The sequence below is a fragment of the Capricornis sumatraensis genome, chromosome 7 (assembly GCF_032405125.1).
Source record: "Capricornis sumatraensis isolate serow.1 chromosome 7, serow.2, whole genome shotgun sequence".
NCBI classification, from domain to species: Eukaryota; Metazoa; Chordata; class Mammalia; order Artiodactyla; family Bovidae; genus Capricornis; species Capricornis sumatraensis.
This window is the reverse complement of record NC_091075.1, coordinates 86088768-86106707: the sequence shown is the minus strand read 5'-3', so window position 1 is coordinate 86106707 and position 17940 is coordinate 86088768. Positions and strand designations below refer to the sequence as shown.

At 37.3% G+C, this 17940-nt stretch overlaps 1 protein-coding gene across 1 annotated transcript in view; it reads right to left on the bottom strand.

The window, feature by feature from the left end:
* Positions 1-474: 474 nt before the first annotated feature.
* The window catches only part of STAP1 (signal transducing adaptor family member 1), a 30324-nt gene continuing 12858 nt past the window's right edge, over positions 475-17940 (bottom strand). Inside the window, exons 3-9 of the mRNA XM_068975623.1 lie at positions 16490-16603; positions 14396-14452; positions 10788-10960; positions 9083-9211; positions 3330-3399; positions 1959-2055; positions 475-509 (exon numbers count right to left, since the gene is read on the bottom strand). Coding sequence (XP_068831724.1) covers positions 475-509; positions 1959-2055; positions 3330-3399; positions 9083-9211; positions 10788-10960; positions 14396-14452; positions 16490-16603 — 675 coding nt within the window. The remainder of the gene's footprint in view (positions 510-1958; positions 2056-3329; positions 3400-9082; positions 9212-10787; positions 10961-14395; positions 14453-16489; positions 16604-17940) is intronic.

Genomic DNA, 17940 nt, shown 5'->3' with positions numbered 1-17940 from the left:
CTCCTATAATGAAAGCTCCAAGAGAGCCATACTTAATTCTCATCACTAAGAATTCCTAGCCCAAGGACATGCAGCTATCCTTCTCTCTTTAAATGCTCTGAGTTCTCACATGAGAGAATGTGGGCTAACCTTCAGGATTAGAGACCACATGAAGAGAATGGTTCAGCCAGGCCCAGCTGACCACCAGCACCAGATGTGTGAATGAAGCCAACTTAGACCATCCAGCTCCAGTCAAGCCACCAGCTGGTTATAGTCCTACAAATGACATCAAGATGCTAGCAGAAGAACTGCCCAACTGAATCGAATCCAAGTTGCTGATGTGCAGAATTGTGAGTAAATAAAATGGTCATTGATATAATCACCATGTTTTAGGGGTGGTTTGTTATATAGCATTAGATAGCTGACACAATATCATCCATGGAGAAAAAAAAAATTAATGTTTGGATTCCCCAGCCTCCCCCCCCTTTTAAAAAATTATTTTAAAGATGTCACAGGAAATCCTTTCGTCTCTGGAGGAAAAAAAGAAAAGAAAAACACATTAATAGCACATTCCCAGAGATTTCTGCTAGGTGGTATTTTCTTATATAGAGTCCAGGTAATGTATTATGCCATCATATCTATAATAACATATTCTTCATTTGTGGTTATATTGCAAGATAGAGAAGGTCAAAGATTAGGGGAGAGAGCTAACGGGACCAATAATTTATAGAGGATAGAGGGATACTGGGATGGGTTTTTTAAAACCATGTGTCGTTTTAAAGTAAAAAGTCAGATTAATATGTATAAATCAAAGGGAGAATGTTTCAGACTTAATAGTCAGAAAAAATGCTCTAAAATGAGAGCTAACCAAAAGTGAACTATGCTGCCTCAAAAATCAGTGAGACGGCTATCATTAGGAATTTGCAAACAAGTTGAATGGTCACATCTTAGAAATGGTTTTGTATTGATTGCTATATAGAATGAGACACTACTGGGTAATTTTCTAAAGTTCCTTCAGACCCTGAGTTTGTTAAAACTATTTATCATCACAAGAATCATACCCATGTTTTAAAATTTGGACTTTTAGACTTGGCTGTCTTTTTAATTAGTAGACTTTCCAGATATGCCTTGATGCAGGTAACCAAACCAAGCTGTTTTGCCTCATAATCTGTAGAAACAGGAGTTTGTTTTGATAACTGAATCCAAATGAGCTATGTTTTTCTCTGCTGCTTACAGCTTGTCAAGTGATTATGTGTACCAGGAATTGTTTAAAAGGATGTAAAGAAACTGTCATATCCAGCCTGCCCTGCTTTGCCGAAAACTGGACTACAAACAGGGCCAGCCCTGTGGTCATGTGAACTGTGCACTGGCACTGGGTCCCATGCTTGGTTTAACAGTCTGCTGCCACTGCTTTGAAATTCTTAATAACTTATCAACAAGCGGCCCCACAAATTCTGTAGCCGATCCTAACTACAATCTTTATCTCTAGTTCCTTGCCACCCACTCAGTCCTTGTTATCTTGCACTCTGCCTTCTGCCTTTACAGTAGAACAAGACTTCTCTCAAGTCATCTATGTCTGATGACCATCCCAAGTTCCCCCTTAATAGATCATTCATTTTCATCTGTCTCAAGCATCTGACGCTGTTGACAGACCATACCTTTAAATTCCATTCGGTTTCCATGACTGTATGGTTTTCTTATTGAACTTATTTGATAAAGCTGAGTAGAATGATGGAGTGAAGCTAGTAGTTACAAAACATGCCTCAGGGTTTTTTTCTCCAGAGTGGGCCTATACTCTATCCACCAGGATATAATAGACCATAGACTTTAACCCTATAGTGTTATAGGATTAATACTATATTATTAATACTATACTATAGTAGACTATAATCCTACCTGGTAGCTATTATAAATCATATATAGGTTTTTTGTTATTTTGTTTTCCTTTTTTTAATACAACAGTGAAGTGAAGAACATACCAAGGGTTTCATCAGCTGAATATATAAATGGTCGTAAATTTCCTCGTGTCTCCTTCACAAAATAGTCAATGACACTGAAAAGATTTGGGAGTGTTACCTGTATAAAGAGAGGAAGAGAAGTCTCAATGTTGCCTGTGTTAATGATAGAGTAAGAGAAAGCTCAAATGAAATTTAGTGGAGATTACTATGTATTTCCTATCTGCCAGGAAATCATGTCAGTTCCTCACTTCAGTGGCTTACCGAATGTTCAAGATTTTACCTATTCATGAATTTTATTTCTCCTTAACAACCATATCTTCTTCCCTATTAAGAAGGTAACACTTTCCTGTTGTATACAGTTTGGTGGCCAATAATTGGATACTCTGATCCTTCCCAGTTGTTGCATGAGAGTGTGACTGAAGTTACGCCCAAAAAGCTCCTCTCCTGCAATTTGAACTTGAGTAGAACAAAAAAGCAGATTCCTAATCAGATGATGCTTAATACAAGTAACTGCTTCCTAGTCCCTAAAGGTTTCCTAGCCTTCTGGTCATGCTATGAGTTTTCTATATTCTCTCTCTCTCTCTTTTTTTTTTTTTTTTGCTTAAGTTAGTCTTAAGAAAATTGGTTTCTTCTGCTTGAAACTAAAGACCCCTTTGAAGCCAGAAAACTTAGTATTTTAATATCTCATTGTAACAGGGTAATTCCCACCATTGCAGCCTAACATCAGAAATACTGTTTCCCCAGCATCCTAGACTGCAGGCCACATTACTTCATTCTCATTGGCTGAAACCAGTGTAGATACCAGTTTTTCCACCTGTATAATAGGTGCTGACTCACGGTAGTGTACAAACTTAAATTAGGTGTTGTGTGTAGAGTATTTGGTTCTGTGCCTAACATAGTACTGAATGGTGATAATACTATATGTCAGTTGGAGTAGAAGAGAACAATCCTTTCTTCACTACTTGTTACTTTTAAAAAGGGAATTTCTGAACTTCTGCATGATAGCTATTAAAGGACCAGACACAAAGATTTTTCTTTTCCCATTAGAAATAAGCATATTGGAATACTATATACTTCTAATTGGAGAATGTAAAATAGATGGTAAAAAATGTTTTTGTCTCCTTGAGACAACTGTATCGAAAAAGATTTTTAGAGAAAGAAAGAAATGGCAAGAATCGATAGAAGATGGTCTTCTACATTGCCTCTTGCACCTCCTCTTGCATCTCGCTTCTCACCCTGGATGTGTGCCACCTTTAGGGCCTCTTAACATGGCTGTTTTTCTCAGCACTGTGCTCCTAGGCAGAGAGTCTGCTTTTCCACCTTACTTTGAATTCTATAAGGTAGGTGTTTGGGAGGGAGCAGAAGAAAATCAACAAGGAAATAGCTACTTACAGGCTTTTCCAATTCAATAGTGTAGTTTTTCCCTATACTCATCACTTTGTAGTGCTTGATTCTTGGCAGGCTGAAAAACCAAAAGAAGTTCATCTCCATTTGAGTGCAAAACAGGGTCAAATCAAACTAAAGTGAGTATAAAATATCACCTGTACAGTAAAAATCTATGTTCCCATGATTCTAGTTTGGCCAAAAAGGGGTGGGGGGTTTATTCACCATTTCCTGTGTCTCTTTTTTAGGGTGTTATACACTAGTGTTCTGTGTGTTAAGCCGATTCAGTTGTGTCTGACTCTTTGCAACCCTATGGACTATAGCCCACGAAGCTCTGCTATCCATGGGATTCTCCAGGCAAGAATACTGGAGTGGGTTGCCATGCCCCCTTCCAGGAGATCTTCTCGACTTAGGGATTCAACCCACACCTTTTATGTCTCCTACATTGGCAGCCAAGTTCTTACCACTAGCGCCACCTGGGAAGCCCATTTATACACTTGGATAAAGGAAACCTGGGTCATTGAGTAGATGAATGAGAAAGAATAACTGAGATGAAAAAAAGAATCAAGAGCTGAAAATCTTTCAGGCTTTTTAATGCTAGTAATTTACAAAGTAGAAAATATAAAATCCTATGTAGGCATACACATATCAAATATATATTCTCTATATTAAAAGGGATATTCAATTCATTTTTGTACTGTAGCATTAGGCACACAATAAATATTTAAAAAACTGAATTTTAAAGCATTAGTAACACATATAATAGTGCTATTTGCTAGAATTAATTTCCACTGAAAGCAGAAGTCAGTATGTTTCCCTTGATTCATATGTCAGTAGTGTCAGAACCAAGACTTCTCATTGTTAAAAAGTTAATAGCATTTATTACACCTCTATTTGCTTGAAAGACAAACTAATTCAACATCTGTCCAGTTTACAGAAGCTGCACAAGCAAAGTTATCCCTCAGATTGTTTGTCTACAGAGCCTCCCATGTTCTTTTACATCATTCTTCTCTCCATTTCCAGATCACATTCCTCTAGAACTAATCTATAATTCTATTTAAGAAACTATCCTCTCATCTACTGTAATATCCAGATCTTCTCAATTGAGTATCATGTTAGAAAACAGCTAACAATTGTTTCCAATGGCTTATTCTAAAGATTTATTCTAAAAACATATGATAAAACCTAACCCTCTTCCCTCCTAAGGGGGGAAAAATGTATTCCCTAGTCCTGAACCTTCAGGAGGAATCAGTCAGAGGCTGGTGAAGGAAGCTTCTCGACAGAGGAGATCCTACAAATACCATCTTTTAGGGTGTCTGACTCTGGCTTTATCTTTATCCCTACATGAAAGATCTTTTTAATCATACTTCTGAAAACCCTCACCAATTCCAGTTGCAATTCCTTTATTCCTATGAAATAAGTGATTATTATTTCTTGGAAGACTGATAGAAATCTTGAAGGGCATGGCCTTTATCTAGATTCAAATTCTGGTTCAGTTGTGTGACCTCTTTGAGTCTCATTTCTTCATCTATATAATGGAAATGGTAATGCCTTTCTTCACAGTGCTGTTATGAATTAATGTTTGAAAAATCCTTAGTACAGTGTCTGTCACAGTAAACATTCAGTAAATTATAACTGTTTTTTAAATTTTTTTTACTGCTTTTTAAAATGCATTGTTTTAACTTAGTTTCTGTCAGTCTCAGCTTCTTCGCTTGTAAAACATGGAAAATACTGTCTCGGTTTTTATTGTGCTTGAAGGAAGTTTTTGTCAAACACTCAACACCCACAAATGTACCCCATAAGTTGGGATAGCAATTGTTGCTGTTAATAATAACCATCATAGCATCATCACCATCATCATTATCATCCCTGGTAAAGTTGTGGGAGGAAAAGCAGCAAAAGTTAAGAGCCTCTTGGCACTTTTAACTAGTAAGACCAAGTTCTAAGGCCAAAAATGGCTTCAGCAATATGTGAACCGTGAACTCCCTGATGTTCAGACTGGTTTTAGAAAAGGCAGAGGAACCAGATATCAAATTGCCAACATCTGCTGGATCATGGAAAAAGCAAGAAAGTTCCAGAAACACCTGTTTCTGCTTTATTGACTATGCCAAAGCCTTTGACTGTGTGGATCACAATAAACTGTGGAAAATTCTGAAAGAGATGGGAATACCAGACCACCTAACCTGCCTCTTGAGAAATCTGTATGCAGGTCAAGAAGCAACAGTTAGAACAGGACATGGAACAACAGACTGGTTCCAAATAGGAAAAGGAGTACGTCAAGGCTGTATATTGTCACCCTGCTTATTTAACTTCTATGCAGCGTACATCATGAGAAACGCTGGACTGGAAGAAACACAAGCTGGAATCAAGATTGCCAGGAGAAATATCAATAACCTCAGAGATGCAGATGACACCACCCTTATGGCAGAAAGTGAAGAGGAACTAAAAAGTCTCTTGATGAAAGTGAAAGAGGAGAGTGAAAAAGTTGGCTTAAAACTCAACATTCAGGAAACGAAGATCATGGCATCCTGTCCCATCACTTCATGGGAAATAGATGGGGAAACAGTGGAAACAGTGTCAGACTTTATTTTTTTGGGCTCCAAAATCACTGCAGATGGTGACTGCAGCCATGAAATTAAAAGACGCTTACTCCTTGGAAGAAAAGTGATGACCAACCTAGATAGCATATTCAAAAGCAGAGACATTACTTTTCCAACTAAGGTCCGTCTAGTCAAGGCTATGGTTTTTCCTGTGGTCATGTATAGATGTGAGAGTTGGACTGTGAAGAAGGTTGAGCGCCGAAGAATTGATGCTTTTGAAGTGTGGTGTTGGAGAAGACTCTTCAGGGTCCCTTGGACTGCAAGGAGATCCAACCAGTCCATTCTGAATGAGATCAACCCTGGGATTTCTTTGGAAGGAATGATGCTAAAGCTGAAACTCCAGTACTTTGGCCACCTCATGTGAAGAGTTGACTCATTGGAAAAGACTCTGATGGTGGGAGGGATTGGGGGCAGGAGGAGAAGAGGACAACAGAGGATGAGATGGCTGGATGGCATCACTGACTCAATGGACGTGAGTCTGAGTGAACTCCAGGAGATGGTGATGGACAGGGAGGCCTGGCGTGCTGCAATTCATGGGGTCGCAGAGAGTTGGACACGACTGAGCAACTGAACTGAACTGAACTGAAGTCACTTGAGTTTTTAGTTATTTCAGACCTGTGCTTTGCTTGCATATTTTGTTTTTCCAAAGGAATAAAGGGATAGGAAGAAAAAAAAAAAAAAACTAGATGGTTAAATTTACTCTACTGAGGTGTCCTGATTTTAACCTCATAAAAGAAGTAACTGTCTTTTAAAAAAGAATGTGTGGCCTTAAGTGTGGCTATAAAATCTTAGCTTCTGACCCCAAATTTTGCAGAGGAATGAATTTGGGGTAAATATTTTCTATTGCTTTCTTGCTAATGGCTTCCAAAAGAGTTTATACTTCTAACTTGCCATGTACTCATAACAGTTCTGAGAAACCAAAACCAAATTGTGACGCTTGTAAGAATAGCTTTATGTCTTATGAATTCACACATCACTGGGCTGAGTGAAGGTGGATGATATCTTATGTCAAGAGAGGAGTCACCTCATAAGTTACCATTGAATGACTTTTGTTTCTTCCTGAGAACTATTATCTTTCCCCCCACAGTTGGCTTATTTATAGATAGATATAATTTTACTTTCAAGTATGGCTTTGTAAACCAACTTGTCCTTTTCAGCTAGCGTTTTATCAGACACAGGGGTCTAAACTTGCATGGCTGAAAGAACATTTCTCCTACAACTTGCAAGAGAGTAAATTGGTTTTGTGGGTAACACAGGTGCTTCCTAATAGTCTAGATTTCTGCCAAAGTCTTTACATTAAGTGCTACAATCTAACAGGCTTAACTTCTATTGCTTTCCTTTAAAATTAGATGACCTGTTAAACAAGATATTAAATCCAGGCATCCTAAAAGACTTATTTTGAGACATTAGAGAACACATATCTTACATCATAGATATATCTGGCTCTTAAGGAATACTTGTGCAAAAACAGTTAAAATTTTTCATAGGCACTTTCATCAAGTGTAAACTATTCCCAAAGCCTAAATACCACATACTGATTCTTATGTTAAAATACTCTGCTTTGACTATTCTACCTTACTCCTTGTTTTCTAGATAGCAACTTTTCTTGAGAGTGGAGAGAAAATCAGTTTTATGAAATGTTATAAGTTCTTATGACCATCAGCTATACAAGCGTGAATTTCTGTATGAATTTAAATTAGAAGTATGTTTACTAAAATTAAACTTAGGTAATTTTGATATGAACTCCTTTGCCAGACTTTTTCTAATGAGGTTAAATGTAACTTAAATATAATATGAATGAAAACTCACATTAAATCCATATCCTAAGAATAGAAACTCATTGCATTCGGTTACAACCCATATTTACAACAGAAAACTCTGTTCTTTCTCATAGCTCACTCATATGGAAAATGCAAATTGAAAGCTGGACTAATTTAGACCACTCTAAAAAAGATCTTGCTACAGTCTTTGAAGAGCCATTAGATCTCAGGATTTTGTTCCTTTCATTCAGAATGGCAGCACAGGGTTCATATGTAAATGAATCAAACACTCAACCTAGCCAAGAGTATGAAAGAAAAAAATTAATCACTTACGTGATCTAATTTAACTTTCAAATAGTTAGATTATATTTCTCTTTTAAAAAGTCTGTGAGATAAAGTTTTTTGCTAAATAAGAATTATATTTTTCAAATTTTTAATATTTTATTTAGAAAACCTTAAGATGACTCAGAATAAAATCCAACAATAAATATGCAGTACAGTATTAAAAATCTATAAAATATTATTGAAGAGCATTAAAGATGAATTAAATATTGACCTACAAGAGGACAAGATCTCCAAGTAACAATATGGACTAATCCAAAAGTATGTCCTCAGGGTAAACATGAAGCTGTAGGTTGGTGAGAATCATACATCATTTCTTTAAAACTTAAAAACATAAAACAATGCTGTGTGATAATTGAGGGACAAACACATGGAGAAAGAGAGAATAACTCAGAGTGTGCACCTTCCAAGGACTGGTTGGGGGTGGGGAGTGCATTTGGAGAGAGGTGGACAGATATGGAGTGTTTGACTGGTCACAGCTAGGATTTGAAATATTTCAGTCGCCGCTTCAGATTCGATGCTAGCAATTCTAAGCTCTATGCCAAGTTCATGAACTGCTGGAGAAGGGCCAGGACCTGCCTCTACTTTCTCCCACACCCCCAACCTGAGAGTTGGCTCCTAGGTAAGAGGGGCTCCATCCAGTCACTGGGTTGATCAGATGCTACACAGGTAAGAGACAGTCTCAAGAGCCACCACGCCATGGACCTGGGTTCAGCTTTGTGACTTAGGGCATCCCTTAAACCAGGGATTTTGTTCACTGCTGTATCCTCAGTATCTAGAGTTATCACTTGGCTTATAGTTGCTCAATATTTCTTGAAATGAGTGAGTGAATGAATAATAGAACTATATCCAGGACCAAAGTAATTTGTTCACTGTTCTTCCCTACTACAAATACTAGTTTTGACTAGCATTGTTCATATAATATTCCCTCCCTATTCTTGTGTTCACATGTTTATCCCCAGTGAAGCACACAGCAGATGCAGATCTGAACTTGTATGACTGCTTTCTAAAGTGATAATCATGTTTTTAACAATTCCATACATTTTAAAATTAAACATACTCTATCTCCTGCCGGATGGTGATGGAGTAATTTCTGCTGTCACTGCCAGGCCTCAGGATCATATTTCCCATGGAAGGGTTCTTCTCAAGCATCTCAGTTGCTTCTTTCCGGGACACTGAGTAAAAACATCTACAGAGGTGAGATTTAAAAAAATGTTTTTAACTGATGAAGATCATTACTTGAAAAGATGCTACTAAAATTACTCTTAAGAACTACAGTTATTAACTTTTATTACCATTTCCAGTTTTATTATTACAGTTAATGTGATATAATTACTATTATTACAATCCTGTGCCACTGGGAGTATGTGGATATAATACTTAAGGCACTGCTTCCTTCATTCCTCCAAAGCCTTTATTTTTAAACAATGAAGACCTGAAGAGTTATCTACTGATCAGTATATATTTACCGTTACCAATTGAAAGTCTAAGATAACAATATATTTCCAGTTTCAGTTTATTATAAGCTCTTAGATAATAATTGTTGGTGGTTTCTTTACAGGGATACAAAACATATATATAGTATAGCATAGGAAGTCTGCTATACTGCTACATCTGCTGAGGACAGCCTGGATGGGAGGGGAGTCTGAGGGAGAATGAATACATGTATATGTATGACTGAGTCCCTTTGCTGTTGACCTAAAACTATCACAACGTTGTTAATCAGCTGTACACCAATACAAAATTCAAAGTTATAAAAAGAAAAATATATATATATATATAACATATAGTTTGTTTTGTTGTATGATCTCTTAAATAACAATTAAGGGTTTGTCTGAATTCACTCCTTTGGTATAATATGGGTTTTAATGGCATTGGTAGCATTTTTATGTGTAAAATTTTGTAGAAAGCACTTGAATTCTTTTGGACTTATAGTAAATATTGTAGTCATTGAAAAGTCTGGTTTTTCAACAGAAAAAAAATTTAACTCATAAGCAATACACCAAGATATTGAAAAAGTGTTTCTGAGCAAAAAAAAAGAAAAAGAAGCAGTCTATGTGACTTTTAACCTATTAATCCTGGTTTCAGCTAAGAGAATGGCTAGCAGTTTTCAGTGGTTGTAGCACAGTTGGAATACATGTCAGAACCTGATGTCAAAGATGGTACCAGGACAAGTTTCACTGACAAGAAAACCTAAACGCCAGAGTTCACAGTCTTAGTCACACTTTCAACAATATAAGAAGTTAAAAAACTAATGTAGACTGTTACTGATGTTAGGATGTTCTGTGCCTTTTCATCTCCAATAACACTTTGCCCATTTCACATGGTGTCTTCCTCAAAGTACAAGCTCAAGACTAGTCACTGATTTACCCATTGAGGAAAACGTTCAGGTAGCTTGAATCTTTGGTCCAATTTCCTGATAGAAACTCAGTCAATCATAGAGTTTCATAGTGAAAAAACATCTCTTCCTTCCTTCTACATAGAATTTTTATTTAGGTTTGTTCTTTGGAAAAAAAATACCTATTTAGTCTAAAGGTGTGGGTGGAAGGGGATTTCCTCTGTGGTAAGAAACTTAGTTCAAGTCTGCATTTTGTTGATACAACATAGAAGAGGAAATGTGGCTTGAACTCAAGAGCTCAGAGATATACTGTATATCCATAAGACAGTTATTGTTCCTGGTTTAATGAGTCCAATGACTAGCTGTCCTTGATAACTAGAAACTTTTAACAATCTAATAAGTAAACTGGAGTTCATGGTGCACTTACGCTGGCATAGGGTTCAGTACATCCTCATAATCTTCAAATGGTTGCTTCCCTTTTTCTGGAGATGAGCTTGGTGTCCGCTCTGTCTCAATCCTCCTTTTCTTTTCTTTCTCTAGGACTTCATGCAGTCTAATTACTTGCCCAGGAAGGAGTGACACATGTAGGGGAACTGACAGCTGAAACCAATTAAAGGGGTAGGCAAACAAGAAAGGCAGCCAAGTAACTAACTGGTTTTAGCAAAGATGAGCCTGTTCTGGTCCTAAGAAGCTTCATTTACCTAACAGAGATGAAGGAGAGGATCATGAATAGAGGATCTTAGTGTCTTAGAACCGCCTCTAAACCAACTAGTTTCTTCTTCCAAGAAACATTCCTTTTGGTCTAGTCCAAAATAAAGTGTACCTGGCACTACAAGCTGATTCAAGTTACAACAAATCTCTCATTTTTTTATTCTGAGCTCACTGGATCTCACTGCCAGGGAAGTCCCAGAGCACATGCAAGTTGCCCAGCTGTCCCAAAGGTAACCTGGAAAAGTAACCCCAAAGGTAACCCCAGCCATATGGCAAACGGGGTTGAGAGAAATATTTGTTAAATGACTGAGAATCAGCAATCAGAGATCCATATTTTTGATGTATTTGTGTTTATATTTTGAATTTTCACTCATGCATTAGAATGATGATACTGCTCTACCTACTAAGGTTTTTTAATAACTTGTTTTTAATAGCTTTTCTAGAATGTGTTTGGATTGAGTCATCTATATTCACCTTAGCTATATGCATACCCCTGATTTAGACTTCATTATGACCAGCTATGTACTCTTGGAAGTTATCATCTAAATGGTAGAATGTTTTTCTTTATGTGAAACTACCTAGCCTAAATAGTCAGCTGTGTCTGATTATCATTTTGAGCTCCAGAGTAGGGTACACACTTTCCAGGGGGTGTATAAGAAAGTTCTTTGGAGTGTGGGAAGAAAACACTAGAACTTAATTTTCTGTTTACACATTATCTAATGAATCTTAAAGAGTATTCTTCTGAATAACTAACTAATAATCAGTAAGGCATTCCCTTATATATCAATCCAGAAAAAAGAATGAGGAAAAACTGATGAAATGGCTGTCCCTTATTAATTGCCTGTTATGCCCCAAGCATCATGCTATTGTAAATCTTCACAGCAATGCTACAAGATAGACATTGCTATTCCTACTTTACAAATTAAAGGAAAAAAAAAAAAAAGTTCAGAAAGATTAAATAACTAGTTCAGGGTCACATAGCTAGAAAGGTGAGGAGCCAGGATTCAAACTCCAATTTAACTAATTCAAAAGCAATGTCTCTGCACTTTCAACTATAGACTATGTTCCTGAAACTTTTACTAAAGTTGCCCTAACGACAGTATGGTATGAATGTACACACAGAGTGACCTGGGAACATTGTGCACAACTGGTGGCTCAGTGGTAAAGAATCCGCTTGCAATACAGGAGGAGACGTAGGTTTGATCCCTGGGTTGGGAAGATCTGGAGGAGGAAATGGCAACCCACTCCAGTATTCTTGCTTGGAAAATCCCATGGAGAGAAGAGCCTGGAGGGCTACAGTCCATGGGTCACAAGAGTCAGACATGACTTAGCAACTAAACCACTACCATAGAGCACAACATTTGAGGCAAACTGTCACCTTTTGAAAGTTCACATGAATTTTATTTTAATTCTGCACATTTTAATTTTAAAAAAATGATTTTTATCCTTCCAGTCCAGTCCAGTTCAGTCACTCAGTTGTGTTCGACTCTTGGCGACCCCATGAATCGCAGCACATCAAGCCTCCCTGTCCATCAGGGAGTTCACTCAGACTCATGTCCATCGAGTCAGTGATGCCATCCAGCCATCTCTTCCTCTGTTGTCCCCTTCTCCTCCTGCCCCCAATCCCTCCCAGCATCAGAGTCTTTTCCAATGAGTCAACTCTTCGCCTTTTTATCCTTACCCCAGGGGAAAAACTAAAAAAAAATATTTTGTGCCAAAACGTCAAATATAGTATTCTAGGAAAAATGTAACCCAAGTTTTTTCCTAGTAGTTTTATATTCCTTGATGCCTAACCACATACATTTGGGATATTGTACTCCAGTATAAGAAGTGCCAGACCACACACAAACAATAGTGACTTTCCAGAACAGAGGGAAGGGATGCAGTTCCCCAAAGAGTTTCTCCCCTCCCCTCAAGTCAATACTCCTATTACATCTCTAACAATCCTGCTCTTCTAGCTTTCTGTGACTTTCCTATGTGGTAGTTGAACCTCCAACTTTTATTTGTTTTTGGCTGAAAGTGCAGTGCTTATTTCATGTGAATGTAAAGCCTTTACTTAGAAACTAACTTTGGATAAAGGCTGTCTTTATCTGACCCTAACACACATGGGAAGTTTTCACATCCTCTAAGAGTGTTAGAAAACATGGTGTCCTTTAGGGAATTGGTTTTCAAAGTACCTCATATTTCTTAGTGGATTTATTTAAAATAATGGTATTTATCTTGCTGCAACAGTTGACTATAACTGTTCATAGGTAGATCTTACTGTTTGTCTCAGATAAGATGCCACAGAGTTGAACAGATAAGCTTCCCTTTGTCTTAAGACTCACTAAAAGAATGTTGAAAGGTCACTTTTCATTTTGATAATCTGTCCCTGTCATCACTTCAGTTCAGTCGCTCAGTCGTGTCCGACTCTTTGCGACCCCATGAATCGCAGCGTGCCAGGCCTCCCTGTCCATCACCAACTCCCGGAGTTCACTCAGACTCACGTCCATTGAGTCAGTGATGCCATCCAGCCATCTCATCCTCGGTCGTTCCCTTCTCCTCCTGCCCCCAATCCCTCCCAGCATCAGAGTCTTTTCCAGTGAGTCAACTCTTCGCATGAGGTAGCCAAAGTACTGGAGTTTCAGCTTTAGCATCATTCCTTCCAAAGAAATCCCTGTCATATTGCCTATGTTATTCATAAAATCTGAGTCTTCCCAGTGGTAAAGAATCTGCCTGACAATGCAGGAGACAACAGAGACACTGGTTCCATCTCTAGATTGGGAAGAGTCCCTGGAATAGGAAATGGTACCCCACTCTAGTATTCTTGCCTGGAAAATTCCATGAACAAAGGAACCTGGCAGGCTACAGTCCACAGGGCTGCAAAAAGTCAAATGTAGCTGAGCAACTGAGCACAGCACATAAATAAAATCCATCTCTGCATTTTATAAATATGTATTAAATGAATAAAAAGGAGATGGAAAATACTTTAGAAGATGCCATGTAGCTCTGAATATCAGAATACACAAAGGACCACTGTGTCCAGAGGATAAAACTGAAAAGTAGATCTCCCTGACCACCTATTATTCACCAGCTAGAATCATTGCCCTGTTGATTTTTTTCATAAAGGTTATCATAATTTTAAATTTTCTTGTTTGTTTTCTTGCTTATTTTCTCCTTTTCATTCACCCACTAAAAAAAAAATTCATGAGTAAGTGTAAAGGTTTATATCTGTACTTCTCATTTACTATAACATCAATCCCTTCAGTCATCATGGCTCATAGTAAGTGTTCAGTCAATAAATATTTGTAGAATGAGTGAGTCAATCAAAAATGTCCTTCCTACCTCTGTTACTGTAAGAATGAAGCCTCTCCATTCTTCCCCACTTTCTGTATTCTCTGTCTAAAGATGAAGACAAAAACAGGTAAGGACAAAGGGAAAGACATGAATAACTATGAACATTAATACTTTTGTTAACTTAGAATAACGTTAGAATTTCACATGACTGTTTTATAAGACCCCAAATATGTAAGCCCTCAAAACCCAGCAAGACTGACAAAATGCATAGTCTTCTATTGAAGCACAAAGTTTTAAAAAGTCAAGTACTTTTTAAACCACTTAAAATCAGTTAAGCAATAATTCAATTTCTTTTTTGCTTAGAACCATTATTGTGTATTTGTTATGAAATATTTCCGTGCCATTTTCTTTTGTCAGAAGACAGAAGTACATAGCTTTAATTTGCTTGCTTATTAAACAAGTAAAATTGCACATATTTATTTAATTTGAAAAAATGTCAGTGTTAGCACACTTATTTCTGCAGTTGTCAGTTCACAGTTACTCCCCCTACTGATATTTAACACTGATTGGCTTTAAGTTTGAGGCAACCAAGTAGTAAGTTACCTTAAAAGCTTCCAGTTCTTAGCTCTAAATATTACTGATACAGCCAACATTTATTAAGTGCTTATTATTCAGTGTCAGCTACTGTTCTAAGCATTTCAGCTATATTAACTGATTTAGTCATGGCAATTGTGCAAAAAAATGACTTTTAAGAAATTTTTCATTTTACAGATTTATTCATGTAACAGATGATACTCATTGAGTGTCTTTAAGTGGTAGGCACTTTTATATACTAGTTTACACCTAAGACTAAAACAAAACTCCTTATTCTCAGAAAGTTTAGGGTCTAGTAAGGAATAAATAATAAACATAATTGTGAGTAAATGTTTTAACTTCAAGTGGAAATAAATAAGAAAATAAAAAGTAGAGCAAGATTAAGAGAGGTTGGGAATGCCATTAGTGGTGAGGGGAGAGGGAAAACAGCAGCAATTTTAATAAAGTGGTCCAGGTAGGACTCAGTAAGAGGGTTACATCTGAGTTAAGACTTACTTCTGGATGAAGAAACCAAGGCAATAAAGAGGTTAAGTAAGTTGCCTATAATTACACACTAACAAATAAAACAACCAGAGTTCAAATCTGGGCATCTGACTCCAAGGTTATATTCTAAATGCCACATCAGAATTATCCAGGGAGCTTGCTTAAAACGCAGATTCAGAGGCTTGGGAATGTGACCTCACATTTCCTGAGTACAAGTGATTTCTGGTACACTGAAGCTAAAGGACCAGCGCTTTGAAGATTAAATCCAACTACATCTTATTCAATTGCAAGTTAATTCTCTATGTTGCAGTTGTCGGTTGACTTCACTGACTCACTTTCAATGTCAATTCAAGAATAAAAACCTTTTCCTATATAGGTACTGTTATACAGTGGTAAGTTGAACAAACATCTCTGCCTGTGTAGAGTTTAGAGTTTTACAAGATTAAGTCCATATTTCACAAATTGAATATATATAACAATTCTCATTCATTTTTCTAATGGTTCTTTATAGCTTTTGTTTTCGGATCCAGTATCCAATCCAGTATCACACTTTGCATTTAGTTGTTCTGACTTCATAGTCTCCATAAATGTGAACAGGTGTCCAGTATTTCTTTGGCTTTTCTTACACTGGTATTCTTGATTAACATAGACCATTTGCCTAGCAGAATGTCTCTCAATTTGTGAAATATGAGTTTGTCTACTTCAGTGGTTCCAAACATATATCATGTTGGACATGTCTCAGAATCATCTGGGAACTCAGTGAATGCTGAGTTCTTAGATGCCAATTCAAGAACAACTATCTAAAAACACCAGGTGAGATGGATTTCTGACTTTGCCAGAGGACAGAAGTATATGGTTTCAGTGTGCTTGTATACTAAACAGGGAATGTGCCCTTTCAAATCCTTATTTAGAAAACTGTGGTTCTTGGCAAAAGACAAGAAATGTTAACAAAATGTAGGACTTGATGTTCCTCACATAATTCCTCTTTAATTCCTTTTAACATTTTGAAGAAGTGAATGCTATTTATTACTATGACTTGTTTTAGACTAATTTCTTCTCACTCACCTTCAATTGTACGTCCTCTTTTGGCAAAACAAGGGTGAATTTTACACAGTTCTTTTCAGTTGAATTCTGATCAGTAAGGCATGTAAGGTCTATTATATCTAACTTGTCAACATACTGCAAAGATAAAGGGAAATCTGATTAAATTACTTCATAAGTATTATATATTGATATTAATTCTAGCAGGAAGGAAAATAAATAATATCTTCATTTCAACTTATTTGTACTTGCCATGGTATCCTGGCTTTCAGCTGTGCGTGGCACCCCTTCCCAACCCAGAGGCATTGGAAAATGTATTATGTGGTGGTGAACTCATACTTGCGAAAGCCAGTTGAGAAATGTTCAGGAATTTTGCAAGCCAATTGTTAAGCATAGCCATTATTAAAAATTAAATTATGTAAACATAAAATTAAATAAGTCATATTAGCAACAAAGGTAATTAAAATTCAAAACTCCTGTTTTCCTAGTTATATTACTGTCCAGTTGGCCAAAATGTTTGTTCAAGTTTTTCGTGTTTACAGAAAAATGTGAAAGAACTTTTTTGGCCAAACCTAATATATAGCAGGAGAAGGCAATGGCACCCCACTCCAGTACTCTTGCCTGGGAAATCCCATGGACGGGGGAGCCTGGTAGGCTTCAGTCCATGGGGTCATGAACAGTTGGACACGACTGAGCGGCTTCACTTTCACTTTTCACTTTCATGCATTGGAGAAGGAAATGGCAACCCACTCCAGTGTTTTTGCCTGGAGAATCCCAGGGACGGGGGAGCCTGTGGGCTGCTGTCTCTGGGGTCACACAGAGTCGGACACAACTGAAGCAACGCAGCATCAGCAATATATAGCATTCTCTGTACTCTTGTATTTATTTATATCTTTATTCCTATGTAGTGAAAATGCTATAAACGTACTGTGATGATGTGCTGCTGAACCTTTCTTTCCAACCCCATGTACAGTGAAATAATATTGATAGGGTGAAATTAGTCATGGTGGGAGTTTTTACACCATGAAAATTAGCAAACCTTACTGGTGGCTCAGCAGTAAAGAATCTGCCTGCAGTGCCGGAGACTCAGGTTCAATCCTGGGTTGGGAAGATCCCCTGGAGAAGGAAATGGCAGCCCACTATAGTATTCTTGCCTGGAAAATCCCATGGACAGAGGAAACTGGTGGGATACAGTCCATGGTGTTTCAAAAGAGTCAGACATAACTGAGCTACTAAACAACAACAAATTAAGGTTTGATTTAGGTTTTATTTTGTTAATTGTCCAAGGGGCCCACAAACTTTTTCTACGAAGGCTAAATAGGATATGTTTTAGGCTTTGTGGTCCATATACTTTTGTTGCAAATGCTTGTTTTTTTAAACAACACTTTAAAAATGTGAAAAATATTCTTAGCTCATAGACTATACAAAAACAGGCCATAGGCTAAATTTAGCTCGAAGACCACAGTTTGCTGATC